Consider the following 18483-nt stretch of genomic DNA (forward strand, 5'->3'; position numbering starts at 1 on the left):
AACAGTCGAAAGGCACAAACAACACATGTCGCTACATTCCAGGATTGGACAGTTTGTGCATTTTTCCATTAATCTGAAGACGGATCGTTACAATCACCTTGAAGTCAAAGGTGTAGTTGGTGTAAGGCATCAGGCCGTTCTCATAGGCGCTCTTCAGCTTGAAGCCGTGGGTGATCCTGCCATTGGACGTGCTGCTCTTGCCGTTGCAGTTGAATTTGGTCAGACTGTCGCTGTAGCGAAGCTCCTTGAAGTCCTTGTGGGTGCAGTCTACTCCACCAGTACTCAGGTACTCCACCACACCTGGACAGACACGGGCGCAGACGGCGTGTTTATGGAAAAGACAACGGAAAACACCCGGGAGCGGTACATCCAAGCAGAGCCTTTATGGGCAAAACTGGTAGCTGAATCTCCATTACATTACTCAGGTTGAATATTAGACAATATAAAGACAGACTGCTTTTATTAGGGCGGGCTGTAAAAGGACAAACTGATGTTCTTCGATATAAATTTGGCCCCTTTGCTACAAACAACTTTCTCTCTAAATCAGTCAAAGTCAGTGTGTTTTCAAGAGAAACTATTCATTCTTCTTGTTTCTTTTATAAGTATTTGAGTTTGCTGAACACCTACACACAGTTTGTTAGCATTTGATCTTGTACCGAAGAGAAGCTAAGAGAAGCCGTTTCCCTCGTGGTGGTAGTTTAACCTCGTCAATAACAGAACAAATCTATATCTGATTCATTCTTATCACTCACCAGCAGTCAATCATCATTTTGCTGTATCAAGGTTGCCAATATTCTGATTCATTCAACTGTAGGTACGATATTTGATTCTTTTTATTTCTGGTCCAAGACCATAAGGCTGTTGCGCAAAATTTAAAACAAAGTTTCCACATCTGAAAACAGCCGAATGCAACACATGCAGAGTTTGTCACTGAAAACTATGCAAAAACACCCATGACGCACAAAACAAATCATGCTGCAGATATCTTAGACCGACACAAAGTGAAGCTCCTGTCAGCTTGTTTTCTCCATCAGTTACAACAAATGTTTCAGATTACTGGGAAAAGATTTGACCCAATCACATAAATTTGGCCCATTAATGTTACATATTCTACTGATGGAGACAAACCACCAACACTTTTTTTCTTAACCCCTTCAGAAGTAATGCACCAAAACAGTCTGCCTACTCCAGTGGTCGGGCAGCACAAAAATGATAGAAAATTTGGCTGACGAAACCTCCTCAGAGGTCTTCATGTTATTCTTCCAGATCTGTTTTCACAGCATTAAGAGTTTCTCAGTTTTATCCTGCTCTTGATGCGAGGCTCTAATCCACAGAGAAATGTAACCGGACGCTCAAAGTAAGCACTGCTTTAATATTATAAGTTTAAGTAAGTGAAATACTCAGCCCACACCTGCAGTTTATTTTCTCCAATAATGACTTGCTGGCTGCATTGTGTCTCCACACCACAACTCTGAAGATAATCAAACTATCAGAGAGCTCAATCTGTCCCAGAAAACACAAACATGGAAACGGGATCTTGCCTGTTCAGACTTTTTGTGTAAAATCCAAAACAAACAGCTTGAGTGGACCAGGTGTACCTTGTGTCTGTGATTAGTCACAACACAGTTGCAGGAGTCTTGTTTTCTTACCGGAGTCGGGCAAGGAGTTGAGGTCAGCGCAGAGCACCAGTGGAATGGCATTGGTCTCACCGGAGATGGACGATAACTTGAGGCTGCGCGTGGCCTTGTCCACTATGTTCTTCACTTCTGACAGGAACATCATGGTCTGAACCAGCTTGACATCAGAGTACTCCGGGTCCCAGTGCATGTGGGCATTAGCGACCAGGAGTAGCTGCTTCTCCATGCCGTGGAGGGACTTTCCAGCTGAAATTTGAAAGAAATTTTTTTCATTTATTCGCTTACTGTTAGCACTGAGTGTTCTACGTGTAAAACAACAACAAATATAATAATATTCATGCGCCAACTGCAGCTCCGCCCATCATTCCCGACACTGAAATTATATCCGCTCATAGACTGTCAGACGGAGTCCATTAAGGATTAGCAGGGAAGACAAATCTTGAGGGAATACCCCAGTAAGCACATCTGCAGCTGTCTGGCACTCGAAGGACAATCCAAAATAACAGGCAAACTCACAGGAGAGCTCCATCATCTCTTTGCGAACTTCGAGCAGGACGGCGACCCCGATGTTGTCCTTTGTCATCACCCTGTTCAGCATGGCCTCGGAGCCCTCGGAGTTAGCCATGGCCAGCTGGTTGAACTCCACCGTGTGCTTCTGCACTGCACTGAACCTGGAAACACAGAGCGGATGACAGGGGGAGAGAGAACAATTTAACAACTTTGGCATGCAAAGACGGGAAAAACCGAACAAAAAAACAAGTGCATAATTTATGAGGCGCCGTAAATGGATGGAATACTAGATGGGAACACTGAAGTGCAAAGGAAAACAGCGACAGGAACGGAGGCTCAAAGCTATGAGCGCAGGTATGTCTGAATTTACTCCTTTAGAGCCATTTTCCAAAACCATCGAGCCACGTCAGGTCGATGGTTCTTGGATCTCATCTGGAAAAACAAGTTGATTGGCACAGAAGGAGAAGCCTGTTGAGTTCAGCACTCCGGCTAAAAAACATTCCCTGTAACTCCCGCTGAAGCTCCAAACAGAGGTTTTCCAACTGTGTCCAACCATGAAAGCAGAGTAAACAACAGACGCCCGTATACGAGCCATCTGAATGAGGCCAAAAGCGAAGTTCACACACGTACTTTTCTGTCTTGTAGAAAATTGCACATCCGTCTACATGTTTACGGTCCGATTCTGACATGGTTCTGGCTCGAGACTTTGGACTGAAGAAACCGTCGTAGCCTTGCTCCTTCAGCTCAGGCAGGAAGAAGTTGTAGTACTGCTCCGTCTCCACTTCCTGAAGGCAACGAAAAACAAACATAACACCTGATAAGACGGCAGGAAACACTTCAAAGTACAGATACCAAATCAACAGTTTAAAAACTTTACTCTTACAAAGACGGGACTATATCATTTTTCAACAATAGAAAAAAATATTTAAAAAATGTATATACATTATTAGAATCTCTTCAATCCATTGCAAAACTTTTTTCAATCAATGTTTACCACTAATAATGTGGCTTTCAAGAGTCAGGACAGGATATTTTGGTTAGAAATATTGAAACATTAGATGATAGAAAAGAAACAAACCAAGAAGCCTTCACATGTTGCATGATGGCAGCTCACTAGATCACTAGGTCCAGGTTTTCATCCAAAAAAACAAGACTGTCAGAGCAGGACTGTAACAGCTTCAGATTTTCCTACAGTACATACCAGCATTATGATCTAAAACATGACACTTATAAATAATGCTATCTTTCCACAGTGCTGCTGCGCTCCCTTTGTGCTTTTACAGATCAGTCGACACAAAGCAGAGGAAACAGTCTCTTCACAGATCACTGGAAACCTGTGACGGACCGCTGACCTGTCTGAGGTGTCACCTGCTTCTACCCGCAGTCGGCTGGGAAGGGCTCCAGCACCCTGCCGCCATCACGGTCACACCTCCACGAACACCACATCCCAGAGCAGCTTTAGCACAGCAGGTCAAACTACCAAACTGAACTCAACATGTTTGTGATTCGGCACCAACTGCTCTGTCCTCAGACCGAATACCGGGTCTGTTCGGCGAGCAGAGAAAACACAGCCGCTTCAAAAGGTGCCGGCATGTTTAAACCGTCTCCTGTTACCTAGGAACGCCCTGATCATGCATAAACACAATTCAGACGTTAATTATTAACACCCAACATACTTTGACTGCAGATTTGTTGCACTTATGACACCAAACACTCCAATGCGCAGTGAAGAAAGTATATTTTCATTTTTTTACTGCAACTATATCATGTCCTTAAACTTACTTTCAGCTCAATTGAAATTCCTTTTCACCAAAAGCTGTTCATAGCTTGAAAATTTTGGATTTTTGCTATTTAAAAATGAATGTAAACAATTACCTCATCATTATTTAAGCCAAGCATTTCTTAAGAATCTTTACTATGTGACTTTTGATTGGGGGGGGTTCTAGATTTTCCTCTCTCTTTTTTAAATAATATCAGACCAAAACCAAATCTTTCAGGCTGCTAATTAGTTACTCACAGATGACTTTTTTTTTTTTTGGAATTGAACAAATCCCAGGAATATTATAAAGTTGAGGGATTGCTTTTGATAAACTGCTTTGATGTGCGACCAGACGGGCCCAGAACCCCAGAGCGTCTTCACTTTTTTTTTTTTTTTCTGGATCTCTTTCAACACATTAAAATGAAATCAACATATCTCTTACCTGCAGACTGATGATGTCCGCATTGCAGCCGAGGATCTCCTGCATGATGGATTTCTTCCTGTACTCCCAGTTCAGAGCCCAAGTGGGGCAGTAGCCATATAGCTGTCGTGTGGCATACTTATCACAAAGTACATTGTAGCACATGACGGAGAACAATGCTGAGGAGAGAAACGGAGAAAAGAAAGCATTTCATTCTCATTTAATCATAATAACCACAACACTATGAGCTGGAATGACCATTTCACTCCTAAGTTAATGCTGCATTAATATATTGACTTGTTGAAGAAAAAGAATCTGATAGTGAAATCAGATAAAACTAAACTCCCTCAAGTTATTCAAAACCATTTCAATCAGTGTGTACAGTCATCCAACCAACCAAGATCCAAGAGTGTGAATTCTTGGAAGTTTAAATAAAGATTTGTTTTTGTTAATTCTGATGTCTATCAAAACAGAGTTTTATTTTTATGGGTGAGAGCAGGATCCATATTCAGTCACATGAAACCAGAACGAGTTTTAACTGCAGGTAAACTTTGCAAAGTTTTGTCAATGTGGTCGTTCTTGGTCTGAGTCCACCTGTTGGTCCAGCCTCGTCTACAATACCAGAGCTAAATCTCTTTAGTGTTCAGCTTTAAATTATTCAGCTTAGTTTCAAGTTGACTTTTGTCAACATCTTTCAGCCTTGTTTTTTCTGTTTATTGCCAGCAAAACACAGTGTATTGAAGCAGTTAATGGAAATTACGCCCTTCCTCCAGTGTCCCACCTCACAGTCAAATCTCTGCAGAGCGAGCAGGCGGGAAGATCTTACTCTGATAAGTTACAGGAAATCTAAGCCATTCATCAGAGTCAGGGGGCCTTCATTAGCAGTTCAGGTAGATGTTCGCTGCACATGGCGAGCAGTGGAAATTCATTTGCATTAAGAGTTCGTGCCTAAACTCTGATCGCATCCCAGTGGGGGAGGCACCCCAAACAACATGTAGATCCATTGAAAGTTCTGTTTTCAGTCTGCCGTGCTTACCCGAAGGCCGTGCTCGATCTGGTTCCTGGAGGGAGATCCATGACCGGGCTGGCGGCTGCTCTGTTGGTACTGAGCAGAAGGGAAATAGTCGCCAAGGAGCACCAACACGTCCACAAACATTACATTTAAGTTCAAATAAACATTAGCAGCTCCTCGGCTGTCCGGCTCTGAATGCCCTCAACCGTATGTCGAATGGAAAGGAAAAGCAACAACACAGCATGAAGCACTTCCTGTCGGGAGTGAGACTCACTGCGTTTGATAGCCCCCGCCAGATTGTCTAGTAAGTAGCTGAGCAGTCTTCGCGTGCCATCGGGTTCCTGGTAGAGGCTCATAATTTCTTGTGCAAGTGGGTTTCCTGATGAAGGACAGACACATCAGGCTGAATACCTGCTGAGGAGACTGCTGGATTTGCAGGCTTGAATGGCAACAAAAACCCCGGCCAGCCACTCACCTTTCAACCCCAGTGTTTGTAACTGAAACAGTTTCCCCAATTCAAATGGCAGAACCCGCAACTGGTTGTTATTTAAAAGCAGTTCCCTGTTGGGGACAGATGGGAAGTGGATCATTAGAAACCAGCGCTCCTGTGAAACCACCATCTTTACTGCCATATTCAAAGCATTATTCCTCAGGTTTCTTGCAGCAATTAAGTTAGCAGCAGATACTAAGTTTAGAATGCCTGTAACGTGGCCTGTTAAAGCTAAAACAAGGGCTGGGCGACATTATCTACAAAAAAAGAGGTGGATATGAAGGATTGGGTTCTGATGTTCATTCTGATGACATGACAACAGTAGGACACATTCTGTCTGAGTTTGCACACTCTGGACTGCAAGTACATGATTGTGTTTGATAGCAACATGAAGTCAGGAGCAGAAAATCTCTAAGAAGCTGGAGAAGAGATGAACGGAAGTACAGCAGAGACAGATAAAGCTATGACTCTCTCAGAAACTGAAGATACTGCAGACAAAAAAGATTTCACCTTAAACATGTGGACTCATATCAGTTATTTACAAAGTGAGTCAGTGCAGAGTACACTGGTGTTTCGAAATGTATGCAAAAAGCTGCTGCAAACAAAGCCAAACTCTCCTAAAGAGATTATTAATCTGTTTGGCTTGTGATTGCAGCTTTACGGTCATCAAAATTAACCTAAAATCTCCGGTCCCAAAAAAATACTATGAGATCTGAGACTTGCTCATTGTGGAGAAAGTCACAGCTTCACAGCTTGTAGCCTTTAGCCAGACGGGTCACTGTAAAGTGCGAGGCAGTTGGATCAACATGTGATCATAGAGTCAGATAATCTGCTCCCAACTCTGACTGTTTGTCAGATGAACAATCTGTTCTGTGACACAGAGGGAGTTTTACTGGTTGTATCACAATTAAACACCATAAAACTAAACCCTCATGTGAGCAGTAAAAATCCACATGTCATTTTTTAACTGGAGTTTCACATAAAAAGAAAGAAAAGAGCTTAATTTCTACGTTTGCTTTAGATTGAAATTTCAACCGTACTCATTTGTGGGTTTTTCCAGTAGCTGAGCCAGCTGTTCTACTAACCAGGCTTTCCTTATCATTTAAATGTTTGATGTGAATCTTTCACCCTCAAGAACATTTTGTGCTGATCATTTTTAAATCATTTGCACTCAGTTTTTTTGATCGCGTTTCTTCAGGCTGTCATCGAGATTGTCTTTGAACTGTCTGCAATAAGAATATTATGATAAACATTGTTCGGTATGATATGATATATTCAGACTCCCAATCGCCCAACCCCGGTTGAAATCACACCTACAGGTCAGTGCTGCAAAATGAGCAGAGAGCTCACTGACCTGAGAGACACCATGTTGCCGAGCTCTGCCGGCAGGCTCCTGATCTTGTTGGATGAGAGATCCAGGTACACCAGGTTGTGTAGTTTGGCAATGTCTGGCGGGATGCGTGACAGTGAGTTGTCACTGAGGTGCAGGGCAGTGAGGTGGGTGAGAGACCACAGGGCTGTGCTGAGACTCCTTACTCGACCTGCAGAGGGACAGCACAACCAGTTAGAGGAAACCCTTGTATGAAGTAAAGGGGCTGGAAGAACATATTGCCCACTGGCATGAGCTGCAATAAGTTTCTGAGGAATAACTGCATCATTCTGACCCAAACCATCACCAAATTCACCTTCCTCCACTTAAGACAGATACTGTCTTTAATGAATTTAGCTTCCTGGCTCCATATATTCCAACATGATAAAGTGACAAGCTACATATCAGAGTTCTCAACCATGTGAGATTCTACATAATGGCATCAACCAAGCAGAATCCATCCCCAAGAACTGACACCCATTAGTTGTTTATGTTTGCACAAAGAAATGTGAGGGAGTTCAACGCAAAGAAAGGGATCCTTACACTAAGTTTAAAGAATCTGAGAGGAGTGCAGCAAGCATTTTTACCTCAAAACTAAAAGCCCACCTGACAATACTCACCACTTATTTCCAGCTCAGCCCAGTATGACTTCTTCCCATTGGCTGCCTCCTCGCTGGACATAATTGTGTACATCCGCCTGGGATCCGGCGGGTCATATTTTTCCTTGGGCATTCCTATAACACTGCACGCAGAAATTCAAGAGCATCAATACCACTGACAGGCAGGTTCACATCATAAACTGTATTAATCCCCGACTACACAGCCAGGCCTGAAGCTGAGGCTTGACCTGTCAGATGTAACAGCCAAAGCTCATTGTGTAACTATGCCTGCACTGAGAAGTTTAATATAACTAAGTTAGAAAAACAAATAATATTAACGCTAATCCACAATAATCCAAACAAACAAATTTAAATAAAGCCACGATTACATGAGTGCACTTCACATTTTAAGAGTTTCCCATTAAGACTGTGATTTCACTGGGTTACATAAGTTAAAAATATAAGCCCAGGTCCTTATAGCTGTGTTCTCCATGCCAAATGTGAAAACCCAAACTATTAACAACTACATGAACTTTCACTTGGGCCAGTTGGAAACGGGAGTTTGAAACTATCTGTAAATATAGCCGAGTTAGCCGCTATTCCCCCTCAATGTCGCTAACTGATTAGCCTAGCTTAACCTAAATAGGCAGCTATCGCACTTCTACACAACAAACGCCACCAGACAACTGACGCTAGCTCCCATGCTAACTAGCGAGGTGGAAAAGATAAGCCAAAGTTAGCGAAATTTACCAATTCGTTTATCATCAGGCCGCTCTCGGGAGAGTTAGCCAAAAAGTACGCTAAATATCAGTGCAAGCTACAGTCCAAAGCTTGTTTACATAATACCAAAGCGTTGAGTTGCGCATAAACACTAGGCCAGAAAACAACGCATTACTTAGCCGCGGCAGCTAGCTCGCGATGGCAGGAATCGTTCTGAGTGAGTTAACCAGCGAGCAGCCGAGCACACACAAAGACACACAATGCTGCTCCTGGAAGCAATTCACAGCTTTTTAGCTTAGCTTCGGTTAGCATGCTAGCCACAAGCTAACATATTTCAATTATTTGAAGCTGGCCGACTTCCTCTTCAAACGTAACCGTCTGGCAAAATGACGACAGCGCTTTCGCGTCTGCGGTTAAACGAGTCGAAACGGGGGAGATGTAGAGGGAAAAGGGTTGATTTTTTACCTGCAAGAGCATACCAAATCGCGAGGACGACTGCGTGTTCTCCTTTTGTTTTCTAGCTACTTCTCCTCCGTTTCCGCTGCTGTATCATGGCGACTGTCAGGATTTTTTTTTTCCTCTGCCGATAACGGCGCTCCGTCCTATTGGTCAGCGCCGAGGAGCCAACCAGCTGTTGAACCACAGTAAATAAAACCCCACAGAGCCCGAGATGGACGGAGAGGATGGAAGAAAAATAAAAATAAGAAACTGTGCGTTTAGAGCACAAAGGGCCATCAAGTCCGCGCGAAATAGAAATTAAGCGAGAGATCGTCTCATTATCTACCGGATGAGATTCGTCAAATGACAGAGGAGAAACTTTCAGGAAAGCTTAAATCACATAGTATAAATAGAAATGTAAAATATCTACGCAATTTGATTTGAGCTGCCTGGAACATTAATATGTTGCACATAACTGAAGAATAAACTAACTCCTCATACAAACCATGCAATGCACGAGTTTGATGAATAGAAGATTATACTAAGAAACACATTAAATGTGTTTTCAATGAGCTGCAGTGGTTAAAGTTCTCACCTCACAGTGAGAAGGTCATGAGTTCAAAGGTCATGTTTGATGAGTAATGGACTGATATCCACGGTAAAAAAAAAGTGATTTTTAATAATCTTCAATCGACACTTTAAACACAATTTTAACCTTGAAAATGTATCAGCTGCAGCACGAGCTGGCAAACTTGTGTTGCTATAAAATTCCAAGTAAAAGGAAACTTGATCAATATGATGAAATGTCAATTGTTGTGCGTTGACATAAATACAAATGGGTTCATTTAGTTTCTGCTTCTTTTAGCTGGTTTCATATATTTTTGGACAGGTATAAATACAAAATACGTCCACACAGTCACTGGTCAGTTCATTAACTGCTCTGGAAATCTCGAGAAACATCCATGAATTTTCTTAACCTGCATCGTCCTGTTCAGGATCAACTTGCACAAACCTTCCAGTACTTCTTAGCTTCAAATCTTTACCTGTGAAACAATAAATACTGGGAAGCTCACAGGAATGGGGGGGTCTGCAGATTGATGAATAGATTGGCAGGGTTTTTGGTTGTCGTTCTGTGGATGTGGTGGAGTTTCTGTCTCCTTCCTGACGGCAGATAGAAACGACTCATCAGAAGAGGAAGTCGAGTCTCTGTCCGACTTTGTGCTCCAGATGGGAGATGTTTGGAGTCCTGGTGCTCTCAGCTGCTGGTCTTCTCAAGTGTCTGGTCAGATGGTGATTTTCTTCTCTGCATGTTCACCTTGACCTGATGTGACTTCATGTAGATGTTTTGAGGCTGTGGTTTGAAGTAGATATTGGATGAAGCGCATTATCCTGGGAGGTGTTTTTAATGTTTCACCCACCAGATGAACATATAAGAGCAATACTGTGTATATAGACTTAAAATGTACTAAAAACCTGGAAGAGTTGCTGATGGCAACTTCAAAACTTTTATTCTTCTCAAATACCTGCTGGTTAATAATGGAAAGTGTGTAATTCTCTGCATTTGGTTTTAATTTCTCTCTTCGGCCATAGCTACTTTACTCAAGAAAAGTTTCAGAAAGAGGGTCAGTTATGTGAAAGTCTGATATCAGTCAGATTATCTCAAGTTTTTCAAATTTTCCCATTTGTGTTCAAGCTCAATTACATATGAAAAAAATAAAGAAGCTTTCTTGATTTTGACTCAAATTCTCCCTTTTGGCTTTATCAGTGTGGAGAAGAATGTCAGAAAATCACAGACAGAAAATTAGAAAGGTGAGATGTGTTATATTTCATACATTTCAAAACACATCGAGGCACAGCCTTTAAAATTACAAAAACAGTAGGAGCTTATTGAGAACAAAAATAAATTTACAGTACGCTCTCCGAATAAAACAAGGGGAACTAGAGAGCGGGAGTCTTTTGATCTTCACGCTGACATGCATCCAGCAGGTGATCCTGCAGATAAGTGAGGGACTCCTCCACGTGAGGAGGCAGCGCTTCTCCCAGGTCCGACCTGGATCTGGACAGGAAGGCCTCCACAGCCTCTCTCACGGCGGGGGCTGAGATCACGTCATGCGGCTTGTAGACCAACGTGCTGACTTTGCTTCTCTGATCCTTTTTTGAGCTGCATAAATAACCTGCGAACAGACGAGAACAATTAGGAGTCAACTTTCCTTCAGAGAGTCCGAGTATCTGTGAACAATCTGTGATGCATTTCTGTGATTCTGAAACAGAGCCGATGTGACGTTCTGGAGTTGTTTCCACACTGACTGCAGACGTGAGGCGGCACAGATAAAGGAGCCGTTTAATGAATATGAACTTGTCAATAAGTGCAGACCGAAGCATAAAGATCTCACTGGTCCTGAAGGGGGAAAGAGTTTGTAACAACATGTAAAGCACTGTAGAAAACAGAAAGCTGCATTCATGTAAATGATGCGACTATAATCCAGCATACACACACACACACACACACACTCTAACTTCACTGAGAAATTGATTTAGAAACTATTTTAAACAAAAGGTGACTCCAGTGATCCATACTTTGAGATAACGGGAGGGAGTTATCCTGGGTGTGGCTTTTTGCGGAGAGATCCGTGTTATTAGCAAAACAAAGTCAATAATAGGTCATTAACATGAATAGAAAAAAATTAAAGGTTGAAGGGAAAAAACAACATTGTGAAATTAAAAATAAAAATGATCGCTTTTTATATTATGAAATGTAACCGTTAAACTATTTTTCAACCAATAATTATAGAGAAAACATCCTTCGTGTTTTTTTTTTTTGTATATGACATCTTTCATTCTTAATCTAAAATGGATCTGGCTCTGTATTTCCAGTGCACTTCTACAGGATGTGAAAGTATCAAAATCCAATAAAAAGAACATTGTTCACCTTTCATTGCCTTGTTATAGCTGAGCAGCAGCATCCAAAAAAGCTGCATCAACTCGTCCCACTTCTTCCATGTCTCTGTTCCATCCTGAACAACACATCCGGAGTCTTGTTACAAAAGTCATTTGTCAAACATCTTCCCAAAAATAAACCATGGCTTGGAACATTACCATCATCAACTCATCACATTCAACATCGGTAAATGAAGAGTGTCATGCTCACCGAGGGGTCCGGCACCAGAGTGGAGTGCTTCAGAAAGTGAAGCAGCAGACTGAGCGACATGGGCAGAGAGATCTTCACCGGGGACGCATAAACCAGCAGATGTTCCAACAGCTTACACTTCAGCCGCTTGCTTTGTATCGTCTCCAGCAACAGCAGCCTGCGTGCAACGAACAAGAGGCGGATTCAGAGCTGGAGTGTTACGTTTCAGGTGCTTTTCAACACAACAGGTTAAGTCACCTGCAGGTCTGCACGCCTGTCCCAACACAACCTGAGCAGTTGACCTTTCTGGAAAACTGGATACAAGTTCACAGCCCCTCGGTCAGGGAGTCATTACAGTGATGCCTTTTCTTACAGGAATGTTGTGATAAAACAGTTTGAAATGCATGAGCTGTAAAATACCCAAAATGAATGGCACATTTTATAAATTACCAGTTTAATTTAATCATTTTTTGGATACAAGAAGGAAGCGGCTGCACTGGACATCGTCAGTGAATCTGTGATAGCTGCTGTTTGATCAAGTATGGAGGGATGACAGGATCAGGACAGGAGAGCAGAGAGGACGGAGCCGTAAAAAGGTGGGGTGAAGACGAAATGTGGCGCCAATATGGCCACGGTCTCATGACATCACATATCAAATTTGGATCAATTATTTAAATATTTCTTTCACTCGTTTACAGTATAAGTTCATCTGTATCGCATTTCAAATTAAAACCTTTTGACAGCTTAAGACTAAATTTGATTTAATTTTTTTCCCCCACTTAAATCTTAATAAGAAAGCAAACTGTCCAATACAAACATAAATACTAACCAAAGAACCAAAGCTACTTGGGAAATAACTTCACGTTATCACCTTAAAAGCCAGTTTTATACATTGCTCGTTGTTCATAATCCTTTAGTCCAGCTGTGTTTCTTGGAGTCTGAATGTGTGTGTTGATTTTTCTTTAAGAAGATTTCTTCAGCCACTGATGTTTCGTTTGTGATGCTTCTTGATCCCTTTTTTTTTTTCAAAATTGTTAAAAACACTCACGTAATTGTTATTTCCAATTTAACACAAAAACAAAAACGGTCCTTTAAAAATTATAATCTGAGTAGGAACGAAGAAAGTCACACTTTCTGTTGGTTGCAATAGAAGAATTACTTGTACAGGTGAATTATAACATCTCTTGAAAAGTTTTAATAATCTAAAATGATAATGACATCATGAGGAAGGTTGTTGTGTTAACTCCACCTTGTTTCGCCGCTCGTCCTCACCTGTGAGCTCGCAGAGGAGCATTGCTGATCAGCATGTGGAAGAGCTCCTGGGACAGCTTGGCAACGCTCAGAGCGGGACAGCGGTCCACCTCCAGAGCAAGAGACAGCATCCGCTGGAACACTTTCACCATTCTGGAGTTGACAAATTGAGGGGGGGGGGGGGGGGTAGTGAATGCAAAATGAAGTAAATGAAATTCACAGACCGGGGAACAGCCGGAATGAGAAAATGTGCAGTTTAATTTCTTCTGCTGAGGACAAGACTTTCACACTTTCAGGGTGATTTACCGAATATGCTCATCTCTCTCTTTGGTCATCCTGTTGCTCTGCTCACATTCTGTTGATTTTGTGATGACAGAAAACAGCCACTTGATGACGTCCCTGTGAAGAAGAAAGAAAAGAGAACATTCAACAGACTGCTGCATTTACACAAATCTCACCTGTGCTTTGGCTCGGAGATTTATTAAGTTTGTCTTACTTACAATGCATTTTACTGTTTATTATTGTTTAACAAACCGCTCGGTGTCCACAGGTGTAGGTTTGCATTCTGGCCTCATGACAACACAGTCCTCAGTTTGATTCCAGGAATGAGGACCTTCTTGTGTGCAGTTTGCATGTTTCTCCTTATGGGTATGGGTGTGCATTTTCTGGCAAATGTTTGTGTATTTTAGAGTTCACCCTCCCCCATCATCACTGGGATCAGCTCAAGGCTCCACAACTATAAGCTGAATAAAGCTGAACAGAAGGCCAATGGATGGAAGAAACAAGTCAAAGCAGCAAAGGTTTTTGACCTAAAACTGGACTGAAAGGCTCACCCATTCAGGCTGTGTGTCATTTAATGTGCTCTTCCATTCCAGAAGTAATATTCCAGGAGCTGATAACCATATTAACAAATTAATGGAAGTCTTGCCACAATGGGCGAGTTACCAGTGAACTCAGCTTGTTTTAAACACATCAGGGTTAGACACACAGCCTGGCAGCGAGCTTGTAATTCCATCCTTTCTGCTACGAAATCCGGAACTGAACACATAGAAATTTGCAGACAAATCAGACAAATATCGTAACAAAAAAACTTTCCATTTGCATGAAAAACTCATGCATGCACAAACATTTTTGCTACTATAATAGCCCCATAATTATTTTGACAGAGGTGCAGTGTGCAGCAAGCTGAAAGGCTGCCTTGTTCTCTGAAATGCTGGAATTTCTATGATCACTTGAATGAACTGCACTTGCTCGAATGAGGCAGTTTCCAAAATAATATATAATTTGGCAACTAGCTTTTAGGTTCTAGATTTTTCTGTAATGTCATCCAGGCCTATAATGTTAACACTCACCGGACCCGGGGAAACTGCTGCTCACATGACAATGTTGACTTTGCAATCGAGTGCTGAAGGGCAGATGTGCCATGCTTGGCATGGAAGTCATCCTCCAAAGTCTGTATAATATACTCCAGAAACATGCGCACAATCTCACTGCGGTGCTTGTCTGTGCCCTCCTGATGAGAAAGAGGAGACGAGGAAGGAAAAAAAAAAGTTCAATTGAATTTGAGATGTTTAGCTGTTACATCTCTGCTGTCAATATTTTTTTTCTGTTTTGAAACCAGAAATGCTGATGTACATCCGATCAGCAGTACTGACGATGCTGTATGAAGTGCTTGTATATGGTGAACAAGTAATTTAAAGCGATACTTCAACATTTTGGCAAATTGGCCCATCTAGGGCAATTCGGTAGTCATTTAGAACAGCATACTTACTTTTTTTGTGAGGGCGAGCTGTTGTTTATTCAGCGGTGCGTCTGAGGAGAGCTTCACGGCGGACATAATGGAAGTGGACGGTACAGTTGCTTCCCTCGTCAAACTCATCAAATACACAATCCAACAACCCCAAAACACACTTTGGTGGACACGTTATAATCCGCACACTCACTACGCTGTGAAACACCAACAAATAATATTGTAGCATTACGACATTGAAGCAAATATTGGGAACTACTTTTTCTTTTGAGATCACTACGCCCAGACGCCATGTTTAATAAGTAGTTCCGTTTTAGCAATCTTCGCAAAAAAACGCTCAATCTCGTAATTTTGCATTAATATTTCACAGCGTAGTGAATGTGGGGATTATAACGTGTCCACCAGAGTGTGTTTTGGGGTTGTTGGATTGTGTTGGATTGATGAGTTTGACGAGGGAAGCTACTGTACCATCCACTTCCATTATGTCCGCCGTGAAGCTCTCCTCAGACTCACCGCTGAATAAACAACAGCTCGCCCTCACAAAAAAAGTAAGTATGCTGTTCTAAATGACTACCGAATTGCCCTAGATGGGCCAATTTGCCAAAATGTTGAAGTATCGCTTTAACGGTACAGCATGTTAGGAGACTTTGCCATCGGGCGCTGTACCTGATTTGCCATGACAGAGGTCAGTAATTCCCACTCCCAAAGAACTGTGGTGTTATCAGCCATGTGATGTCTGCAAGAAAAGAATAAAAGAAGAGAGAAAGTAAAGAGATAAAACTGAAAACAGGGTAAACATGAATGATTAATGCCTTCCTATCTACTCCTCTTTGAGAGTGCTCTAACCTCTGTGTCCTCATTAGCAGATTAAAGGCCTGCACACACTGGTATTGGGAACACTGACGGTTGAGCAGGATGCCGTGGAGGAGGTGGGCGGCGATGTCTCCGGGGAGATAGTAACCAGGCTGAAGCAGGTCAAACAACATTTCCAGAGTGCCTTCTGGGTAATTCACTTCGATGGTGGTGTAAACCTGACTCAGTGTCTGACGGCTCAACTCCTCTGGAGCGCCGGCGTCGTCGTCATCCGAGTCAAACTAATCAAAATGCATTAAGGATTAAGATTTACAATAAACAGAGGAAAAGCACAATCGGAAATATCTGGTCAAAAAAAAGAGGAAAAAAAAAAGCTACCGGCACTCACCAGGTCTTGAGTTGGTCGAGCCATAAATTTCTTTAACGCAACTGGAGACACGTAATGCCGATTTTCTCCCGTGACAGCCCTGAAATCCCTGCTAAAACTCCTCTCCTCACTCAGATCCTCATCGTCACTCCCGTCCTGCCACAGGACAAACACCGGGCTGTTATTTCCAAAAGCGTCGCCGCTGTACGGCTCAGCCGCTGACTGCCCTCCAGGATTCGGGCTGACTGATTCGGACAGTCTCACAGGGGAGGAACGCCAGGAGTAGGAAGAGGAATGGCTTTGGCGGGACACTGCTTCTTTTCTTTCCAGTGGTTCTATATTAGAGCAGGGGACTTCACTCTTGTCTTGATCTTTAGAAGGAGAGGCAGCTGGAGAGGAAATCATGGATGAAGAGCAGTCAGTCTTTATGTCGTCAACACTGTTTGTGTCTGGTGAGGCTGCAACATTTCTCTCCGAGCAACAAGGCTCAGTGCAGCTCTGTGGATGCTGGGATTCTTGAGTTTGTAATTTTGTCCTTGCAACCTCCTTCCAGTGTTCTCGTTGTTCCAGTCCCATGTGAGACATAGCCACATCCACAGGGGGACTGCGGCTGACTGAAGACTCCGTCCTTTGAACATCTGACGCAGCAGTCCTTGAATCGGCAGAACTATGTTGGGTTATGCCGATGTTGCTCATTTCTTCCTGGTACAGTGACATTTGTGTGCAGGCTTTGCTTAAATCAATGGAGCACCTGGATGTTGGCAGCTCTGCTAAGTGAGTTTCAAGAAAAGGCAAACGTGTCAACCTGATGACCGGCCTGTGATGACGAGGATGGATGTCAGAGTTTTGCTGCTGGTTTTCCTTTTGTGGACTCACTGGCTCACAGTCTTGAACTGGAGCTGGAACCGTGGCGTCTTCAACAGAGGTATTCTCCTGGCGAGCATCCTCCTCCTCTGAGATGTCTAAAACCGTAATTTCTTTGTCCGTTTGACAGTCGTGTGGTACATTCTCCGTCTCCGGGTCAGTCTCAGTCAAGTCTATGACGGCTTCAGAGTGTGAATTGTGTCTTCTGCGCAGCTTGAGATGTGGAAGAGACCATCGTGGATCCGTAAGGTCAACATAATACTGGTTAAAAAAGAAAGAGAAAAATAAATGTGTTAATGGTCATTTCACTTTGGCAATAGTAAAAGAATAGGCGTGTAACTTGAAAAATATAAACACAGCAAAAACATTTCCTCTACTGTCCCTTTAAAATGGTGCTACATTGATAATAAACATTCACATATCTGCTGTTCCTTTCACCAGAGTGAATTGCTTTTAAATGTGGCACGTAGGCTAAGCGACATGGCCTAAAACATCTCGACATTTTTTTTTCTCAAAATGGCGATAGACGATATTAGTTAACGCAATAAAAACAGAGAGAGAGAGCTTCAACTGTCCAGATAAACCTTCACTGAAACGAGCTCCCTGCGGAAGAAACACACCTGCCTCACTTCCGGCCGTGAAATGACTCGTGGTAGTTTCGGGGAAAGTTGCAGCTCGACCGAGTCCAGACAAAAACAAACAAACAACAACAACAACAGAAACTGAAATGGGAACCGGTGACTTACGTCGGTGTTGACGGTGACGGTGTCCACGCGCACGGAGGACAGCGGCTCGGCATTGTCAGTAAAACGGTTGTTGACTCCTACCACTTCCACGTCCGAGTCGTCCGTGTCCTCCGAGCTGACGCTGATCACACCGTCCATATCTCCTCCTCCTCCTCCTCCTCCTCCTCCTCCGGCCGTCTCCATTCCTCACATCAAACTGTGAGGACAGGTGCGGCGGTTTGTCCCCATAATGACCGGGACTCACCTGACGGCGCGTCCGCGGAGGGGTCACGACCTTTCACTGCTCCTCTAGGAGGATGCGCTGCTCGAACCTGCCTCGGACTCTGCTGGTCCACACGCAAAGCAGCAGGAGATGTTATCCACAGCAGACCCTCAATGTGACGTTTCCGTGTTTGGGAGACTTTTTCCTCTGTTGGTCCGCAGGATCGCAGTCAGTCGCGGTTTAGCGCCCTCTGTCGACCGGGAGGAGAAGCGCCGGCTGCTCTTTCATCTGAAGTGGAAGAATGAAGCCTTGTCTGGAAAGAAGAGGAACTAGAATCACAGCTCTGCATAATTGTCTCTGCAGATTTTCTGAAATGCACGCGCTCTTTGGCATTAAGTGTGCAGATGA

General features: G+C 43.0%; 2 protein-coding genes across 2 annotated transcripts in view; both read right to left on the bottom strand.

Annotated features, from left to right (window-relative positions):
* Positions 1 to 9110, bottom strand: part of cnot6a (CCR4-NOT transcription complex, subunit 6a) — a 13899-nt gene extending 4789 nt beyond the window's left edge. The window contains exons 1-11 of the mRNA XM_030105590.1: positions 8983 to 9110; positions 7819 to 7940; positions 7184 to 7370; positions 5815 to 5900; positions 5614 to 5718; positions 5364 to 5432; positions 4349 to 4506; positions 2778 to 2932; positions 2154 to 2308; positions 1650 to 1883; positions 98 to 300 (exon numbers count right to left, since the gene is read on the bottom strand). Coding sequence (XP_029961450.1) covers positions 98 to 300; positions 1650 to 1883; positions 2154 to 2308; positions 2778 to 2932; positions 4349 to 4506; positions 5364 to 5432; positions 5614 to 5718; positions 5815 to 5900; positions 7184 to 7370; positions 7819 to 7930 — 1464 coding nt within the window. The 5' untranslated portion in view covers positions 7931 to 7940; positions 8983 to 9110. The remainder of the gene's footprint in view (positions 1 to 97; positions 301 to 1649; positions 1884 to 2153; positions 2309 to 2777; positions 2933 to 4348; positions 4507 to 5363; positions 5433 to 5613; positions 5719 to 5814; positions 5901 to 7183; positions 7371 to 7818; positions 7941 to 8982) is intronic.
* A 1649-nt stretch (positions 9111 to 10759) lies between these two features.
* Positions 10760 to 18267, bottom strand: simc1 (SUMO interacting motifs containing 1). The gene is made up of 10 exons (XM_030115463.1): positions 17874 to 18267; positions 16285 to 17388; positions 15930 to 16177; positions 15750 to 15819; positions 14686 to 14846; positions 13640 to 13732; positions 13355 to 13486; positions 12104 to 12260; positions 11885 to 11969; positions 10760 to 11129 (listed from the first exon to the last, which is right to left on the bottom strand). The coding sequence occupies exons 1-10, from the start codon at positions 18054 to 18056 to the stop codon at positions 10894 to 10896; spliced, it is 2469 nt and encodes an 822-aa protein (XP_029971323.1). The 5' UTR covers positions 18057 to 18267; the 3' UTR covers positions 10760 to 10893.
* Between the last annotated feature and the right edge of the window lie 216 nt (positions 18268 to 18483).

This window comes from Salarias fasciatus, chromosome 2 (genome assembly GCF_902148845.1).
Source record: "Salarias fasciatus chromosome 2, fSalaFa1.1, whole genome shotgun sequence".
Taxonomy (NCBI): domain Eukaryota; kingdom Metazoa; phylum Chordata; class Actinopteri; order Blenniiformes; family Blenniidae; genus Salarias; species Salarias fasciatus.

Excerpts from the sequence above, each read along its gene's own strand:
- simc1 (XM_030115463.1), bottom strand. The coding sequence starts at position 18,056 with ATGGAGACGGCCGGAGGAGGAGGAGGAGGAGGAGGAGGAGGAGATATG. Across the intron at positions 17,389-17,873 it reads CCGTCACCGTCAACACCGAC|TATTATGTTGACCTTACGGA; the intron begins GTAAGTCACCGG and ends TTTTTTAACCAG. Across the intron at positions 13,733-14,685 it reads CAGCAGTTTCCCCGGGTCCG|GGACGTCATCAAGTGGCTGT; the intron begins GTGAGTGTTAAC and ends TCTTCTTCACAG.